The sequence below is a fragment of the Vanellus vanellus genome (genome assembly GCF_965231255.1).
Source record: "Vanellus vanellus genome assembly, chromosome: 15".
NCBI classification, from domain to species: domain Eukaryota; kingdom Metazoa; phylum Chordata; class Aves; order Charadriiformes; family Charadriidae; genus Vanellus; species Vanellus vanellus.
Window position 1 is genome coordinate 12,792,238 of NC_138920.1, and position 7,358 is coordinate 12,799,595.

General features: G+C 63.0%; 1 protein-coding gene across 1 annotated transcript; it reads right to left on the minus strand.

Annotated features, from left to right (window-relative positions):
- Window positions 1-1,750: 1,750 nt before the first annotated feature.
- CD40 (CD40 molecule) lies at window positions 1,751-5,812 on the minus strand (the record flags this gene model as incomplete). Its single annotated transcript, XM_082491056.1, is given in 10 exon segments — window positions 1,751-2,538; window positions 2,845-2,870; window positions 3,261-3,359; window positions 3,618-3,679; window positions 4,682-4,781; window positions 5,020-5,163; window positions 5,265-5,390; window positions 5,543-5,695; window positions 5,698-5,731; window positions 5,735-5,812. Coding segments are annotated over 10 exon segments (978 nt in total). The 3' UTR covers window positions 1,751-2,382.
- Between the last annotated feature and the right edge of the window lie 1,546 nt (window positions 5,813-7,358).

A 7,358-nucleotide genomic window follows, 5' to 3' on the forward strand; every position in this document is an offset into this window, starting at 1 on the left:
GAGGGAGCTGCAGCTCCAGCATCCGCCTCTATTTGTTTTCTCTCTGTCTTTCTCTCTTTCTCTCCCCTTTTCAGAATGAGTAATTCTGTCCCTCACAATCCCATTTAAACAGAGCATTTGCAGAGTGAATAATTAGTTACATTCAATTAGGTCTCACGCACTCTCCCTTCTCACTTTGGGGGACAGACGTGCTAATGAGATGGCACATGTCTGACACGCGGGAGCCGGCATTAAACACACTGCGTGTCGGAAGAGAGAGGTCAGCACTGGGGGAGGCAAAGAGCCAGAGGGGCCATCCCGCTGCTGTGGGTCAACAGTCCTTTGGGGGCTGTTTGTGGCCCACATGATGCCAGCTATCTCCGCCAGCAGGACTGGCAGGGCCAGCAGGAATCAGGGTCACGTCTGTCCCCAGGGCAGGGTGTTCACTGGGCTGGTGTTGAGGGGACACAGCCCAGTCCTGGGACCATACCGCTGGCAATGTGGGAGCATTGAGCCCTGAGAGGGAGAGCTGCTGACATGCTTTTATCTCCCTTATTAAACCTAACATTAGGTTTTAAGAGGAGCCTTAAATAATGTGCCGCTGCCTTTACAGTAAAAGTCACTCCGTATTCCAGCTGCTCCTGGCTCTGGGATTTACGGCCTTTCTTATGCCACGCTGCATGCGCTTGGGTGGTGGCGAGTCACAGCTGCAGCTGGTCTCTGTACCTGGAGCCTGGACTGGGCTCGGTGCCACTGCAGTCCAGCCCTATGCCAGCGAGTCAGTGCTCTCAACAGCTCCTCTGCTGTCCCCTCCACCCCCTCCCACCCACAGCACTGCCCTGCAGTGAGATGGGCCCCACATCGTTCGTGTGGTAACGGACTGGCAAGGCGAGATGTGCTGAACCTGCCTACTGCAGGCAGCTCTGCCTGTCCCTGCCGTGGAGGGCTGAGGTCAGGGCATGCACGGTGGGGCTGTGTTGGAGGGGTCAGCGGGTGGGAGCTGTCACACTGCCTGGCAGCAGCGGGGGACACTAACTGCGGGGGGGGGGCACGCCCAGGCTTGGGGCGTGCTGGAGGCTGGGGAGCCGTGTAGGGAAGGTCTGGGGCCATGGCAGGGGTGAAGTACAGCTGATGGTGTCTCTTCCCTTCTCTACTGGAAGCATCTGTCCTGGGCACACCCGTCCCCGGAGCATCCCTCCCAGGAGCACCAGTCCCAGGAGCCAGTGAAGCGGAGAGGCTGCAGGCCACGCTGCTCAGCGCACGGGGAAAAGAGTAAAGTTTAATTACAGCTTTTTGTCCAGCGGTGCGGTGGAGAATAATCGAGTCTCGCCGTGACGGGGCCGCGGCCGTCAGTGCGGCAGCTCCCCCCGCGGGTGGCTGAAGGCAGCGGGGACCGGCGGCAGCGCGTGCCCTCGGTGCGTGCGTGGGTGTGCGTGGACGGGGATGTCCCGCGCTGGGCAGCCCTCCCCCCGAGACCAGCGGAGCCCCCCTCGGGCCCGACCGGCGGAGGGAGTGCGGCCGCGAAGAGCCCGGACCGTGTGTCCCCCGTCCCCCCCCCCAACGCGGGGCGGCACCACGCTCCGCCGCTACCGGAGGTGGTGGCGGACGGTGCCGCCCCACGCCGGTCCCGCAGCACCATCTCCCGGCCGCCGCACGTCGGTGTTCGGGGGGTCTCGGCCCCGCTGCTTCAGGCGCCAGTCCCTGTCGTGTGTCGTCGTCGTTCCCCCCCCCCCCCTCCCCCGTCCCACTGCCAGGAGAGCAAGTCCTGCTTTTGTTTGCCGCGCTGTTCTGGGCCAACACAGGGCGCCCAGGGCGACATGGGGCTGCTTCACCCTGGCCCAGGTTGCCACTGCACCAGCAGCCACTTGCCCTCCATCACCCCCCGGGTCCAGCTCCAGCACAGAGCCCTTGTGCAGGCGGCCCAGCCGGGTGCTACCGCAGCCTCCCTGGGTGTGTGGCTGAACTGTGCTCTGCTATGGTGGTCCCACGTCAGCAGACCACACTCTCCGGGGGCCCTGGCAGCCCCAGTGGTCAGGCAGACTGGGATCTGCCATGGGGTCTTCGCCTGAGCAGCCATGCTCTGCCCTGCCACGGCAGCCCCAGTGTGGTCACCGCACCAGGCTCTGCCAGGTCAGCACCTGAGCAGCCACATTGTGCTCTGCTGCAGCACCCAGGGTGGGCGGTGAGACCAGGCTCTGCTCTTGCACCCCCCTGCCCGCCATAGCAGCCCTGGGCAGGCAGCCAGACTAAGTGCTGCTGCGGGTGGTCATGCCATGGTCCGCTGCAGTGTCACAGCATATGCAGCCAGGCCAGATGCTAGATTTCCTCCCCAGATGGAGAGCGGACAGAGGAGACGGTGCTGGCCCCAGTCTGTGTTCCCATTGCAGGCAGTGCCCTGTGCCCTCACAGCTTCTCCTGCTCCGAGATGCGGCTCTCCTTGCCATCCTCCTGGGCCACAGGCTGGCCCCTGAGCAGGGTCTCCTGCATAGGGTGCATGTCTTCCCCGTCTTCCATGGGTTGCTGGGCCTCTAGGTTCTCTGTGGGCTTCCCAGCCTCTATCTGCACAGGGACAAGGGGCAGGGGCAGGCAGCTATATCCCCCATCTCTGCAGCCACGTCTTTCCACAGGCTGCTGCTATGCTCCCAATGCAGGGCAGAATTCACCCTGTGTAGGTCCTCTCCTGTCTCAGCAGCATGCCAGCATTGCCCCAGCCCTTGTCACATCCCAGCCAGGCAGCCCTAGGACAGCCCCCACCCCTCCTGCCCTGCAGAGCCACAGCCCCTGCTCTGCTGTTGGCATATCCCAGGCTGTGCTCAGGAGGGACCCCCCAACCCACTGCTGGAGGAGGGCTCTGGGCAGACTCACCTGCTTCTGCACCCGTCGTCTGGGATCTAGATGGAAAGAGGGACAGAGAAGGCAACAGTCAGGAATCAGAGCTGGAGCTGCTGCACCGCAAGTCCTGCAGCTCATGTTGTGCCTGCTGCTGCCAGGCTGGAGAAGCTGGGGGCCACGGCAGAGCAGCCACACTGGAGCCACAGGGCACCACTGCTTTCCTCCAAGAGCTGACCCGGCTTGGGCTGCAGCAGCACAAACATGCCTGTTGCCGAGCACAGAGCCCATTGACCCGGCAGGGCAATGGGCTCTGGGAGCCATGCCCTGGCGGTGTCCCCAGAGGGGTTGCCCCACTCTCAGCAGAGCTGCCGTCATCCTGCCTGCTTGGCTCCTCAGCCCCATGTGGCCCCTCTGGCCAAGGCACTGCTCCCCGTGTGCCAGCCCCTTACCTGTGTGGACCAGGCAGTAGATGCAGACACCCACGAGGCATGTGACGACCGCAGCCGTGATGGGGATCAGCACCGACAGCGAGGAGCGCCTGCCCGACTCTGCGGAGGAAGATGGGGTCCAGTGAAGCACCCATGTGACACTCCCACCACAACACCAAGGTTCCCAGGTTGCCTCTGCTCCAAGCCCAGTCCCACGGGGACTCCCTCATGAGGACAGAGGGGAGCAGGAAGGCATCATGCCAGCAGTGCGCTACTCCCTCCCCAAAACACCCATGGGCTAGGTCAGCTCCTCCAAGCTGTGGGAACTGGAGCACCAGGAGAGCTCTGCTCTGCACCAGACCAGCCCTGGGCACTTACCGCAGATTACGTCCGAGGTGTTCGTCCCTTTTGCCTTCACCACCAGCCCCTTCTCCTCACAGCTGCACGGAAGAACAAGACCATGTAACCACAGCAGCAGCCTGAGCACACGGAAAGCCCCTGAGGAGGAACTGCCAGGGCTTGGCAGCCACCAGAACTGCACAAGAAAGTGTCCCAAGACGGGCTCTGGAGGGACGAGTGGCTGGGGGACCCCCCCAGCCAACACCAGGGCCGGTGCTGTGTGACAGAGACAACAGGTACATAGCAGGGTCCCACCCTGGGGTCCTGGTCTGGAGTTGCCGAAACTGCCAAAGATGGGGAGAAGTTTGGGGACAAGGTAGAGGAGGGAGCAGATATTTGAGACCTGCCCTGTCAGGGAGACCCTGGAGCTTGGGCACTGCAGCTATTGCTGAACAGCTCGGAGATGACTCGATGACAGGCTACAAGTGGCTCCATGGGGAGGTAATTTCTGGGCACAGATAAAAGCAAAGTGAAATCCAATGGCTGGCAGCTGAAGCGAGACTAATTCAGCCTGGAAACAGGGCTCACGTTTCTACCAGGGAGCGCAATTAACCCTGAAGCAGCTTTCTAAAGACAGGGACAACATGCCAGCCCATGGCATTCTCAAAGCCAGACTCCCCACGGAGAGGGCTGGTGCCTTGGCTGATGACTACATCCAAGGAACGTGCTAGCAGGGAAAGCCTGGGCAGGGCATGGGGGGGGGGGGGGGGGGGGTCCCCACAGCCCCTCATCCCTTGCTCCCCAGTGCAAACAGCAGCATGAACATCCCTGGAGGAGCCAGCACTCTGTGCACATGCTGACAGACAGTCACAACAGCCTGGATGTCTGCCTCTTGCTCAGCCACACTGCCCTGGACCTCACCACCATCATAGCTCTGCTCCTCAAGCTCCTGCCCTACGCTAGCCTGATGCTGTGTCCTTCAGAGGCCATCCCAGCTGCCCGATCCCTAAAAACCCTAAGGAGGCTGTCAGCAGAGGATGTGCTCACAGGGACTGGGGACAGCAGGGGATGGGTGAAGGATGTGGTCAGCACTCAGACAATACCTTGTCCAGGGATGGCACGGCTCGGTTTTAGAAGAGACATTGGAGAAGGTGCCTTCTGCACAGGGCTCGCAGGGTGATGACATCCGGGCCACAGCCTTGGCTGGAGAAAAGCAGGGGTTGCAGGAAGGTCAGTATGGTCTGCAGGAGGTGAGGGGCTGTGGGGGTCAGGTGAGCAGCCCTCCCCATGGCAATGCTGCCAGGGCGCAGCAGCAGGCACCGCTCTCCCGAAGCCCTGCTAGGGGCACCTTGCTGGGGGAGTCCCCCTTTTCCTGGAGGACCTGAGGTCAATGCTGCCAGGGCATCGGTCCCACTGAGAGGGAGGAGCTGGTTGGACTCACCTGCCACAAAGCCGAAGCCGCGCTGGCAGGGCTGGTTCTCCACACAGGTCTGGCAGCTGCTGTCAGAGCAGTGCATGCCAGCCCGGCACTGGCACACCGTGTTGTGCGTTGCATTTCCTTGCGTCTTCACGATAAGGCCAGCGTCTGGGCAAAGGGAGCATGGGCAAGGTAAGGCACCAGGCAAGTGAGCCCGAGGGGACACCAGCCCCTCCAGGCTGGCGCCAGTGGGCACAGGGAGCACTTACTCTCTTCACAGATATCGTGGGGGGCACAGTGCCTCTCCTTGGTCCAGCTCTGCTGATAGTGCCCGCTCTCACAGCGGGTGCAGACAGAGTTTTCCGTGCCACTGCATTCAGAGACCAGCTTTTCCCCTGCAATAGAGGCTGGTGAGGAGGGGACAAGGGGGCTTTCCCCCTCTCCAGGCAGCAGCTCTTCCAGCAGGACAGGGGAACACTAGCAGCTGTGGATGCCAGGACCGCCACCAAGCAGCATCTTGGTAGCCTAATGCCACTCAGGTGGCTACACATGGAGCCGGGTGGAAAGGGCTGCTGGGTGCTGGGGCAGGAGAGCGGGGGGGGGGGGGCATTCACTGCCTCCAGCACCCCAAGGACTGGGAAACAATCTGAGTGACAGCGGGAGCTGGCAAATACCATCACAATCTGGTAGTGCCAGTGGCAGTGCTCTCCCTGCAAGCTGCCCATCCCATGGGGTCCTACAGCTGCAAGAGCACAGACAGTCCCAAGACAGCTGTGGCAGATTTGGTGAGGTCCAGGGGTTCTCCCAGGGCACCCATGAGGTCCCCAATTGCTGTAGCGCTGAGATGACAGAGGGAGGTGAAGCTGTTGGCACTGATGGCAACAGGGTGGGGTGTGGATTGGTCACACCAAGCTGGGCTTGCTCTGTCATGGCCAGGCAGTGGGCCCTGGCACAGCCGGGCCCTGTGGCCCCAGGAAGGGGAAGGGGTCTCCGTACCTGGTTGACACCGATTGCAGCACCTGCCCTTGTGTTCATACTGCTTATCAAAGCATGTTATGGCATTACCAGGTTCCCAGCACTGGAAGAAACAAGACCTGCAAATTCATGCTGTTCCCCAGTGCTCCAGCATTGCCTCGCTTCTACAAGCACACATGTGCTAACCTGTGCGCTAACCCACGTCCCGAGGCAAGGGCTTCCTCGCAAAGCTCTTCCCATGCCTGTGCTAACCACAGACCACAGCAGAGTTGCCCACACTGCCTGATGCCACTAGTGCTCTCTTTGAAGTGGGGTGGCAGTGATTCCGGTAGGGCAGCCCCACATTTCCCCAGATTTCCCAACAGATTCGGATCTCGCATCACCCCGTGCCCTTGCCAACAGTGCTGGGGTCCCAGGCAGGGGGATCCTGAGCCTCCCATTCCCAGAGCACTGCTGGCCCCTTCCCAAGGCTGGTGGGCCAGCCCTGCGGGCCGGAAAGCCCCAGGGAAGCTTATCAAGTAGCTGAATCCTGTGGGGCCCCTCAGGCAGCCCTGGCTCGATGGGGCAGTGATAGGGCTGTGGGGCACCCCAAGATCCTACCTGGGGACCCCTGACCCAGTGGAAGGTAACTGGTCCCCCTATAATATATATCAGACACTGGGCAGAAAGCAAAGTGTAAGGGCCATCCCCTGCACCCCTGCAGCCTCCCAGCGCCCGACCTGTGTCCCGGGCTGGGGGGGACACCGGCCGAGGGCTCAGGCTGTGCCCAGGGCTGCGGAACCCCAGTGCTCGACGCTGCCCGTCCCTGCCCGCGGGGACCCGCGCCCCATCCCCGGCCCGGGCTGGGCTGCGGACCCCGCCGCGCCCCGCTCCCTCGGATGGAAAGTGAAAGCGAGATGTGGGACTGAGGGACCGCGGGTAGAGACATGCCCGCCATACCCGCCCTCCCCACCCGCTCTCCCGGGCGGCGGACGGGGCGTCCCGGACCCGGTTGGTTCGGGTTGTGCGGAGCGGCGGCGGCGGCGCCACCGGGACTTCCTCCGCCGCCACCGCCCCGGGCCTCCTGCCGGGGCGGGCCGCGCTCAGAGGACGGACCAGAACAGCCGGACCATGCCCTTTCCCGGAAAGCCCCGCAGCTCTGCCCCGAGGGATAGAAAGGAAAGGAAAGAACAGCCCCAGCCCCACTCACGCCCAGCAGCACTGCGCCGAGGAGCCCCAACAGTCTGAACTTCTTCATGGCGTTACACCCCACCACCGCCGCCGTCCGCCCTATAACGCCCCGGCCCGTTCCCGCCCAGGAAGGGGGCGTTGGGCCGCCCGCCACCGCCCCCGGGGCTTCCCCGCGCGGGGCCGGGCCGGGGTGGGCGAGAACGGGGCGGGGAGGGGGG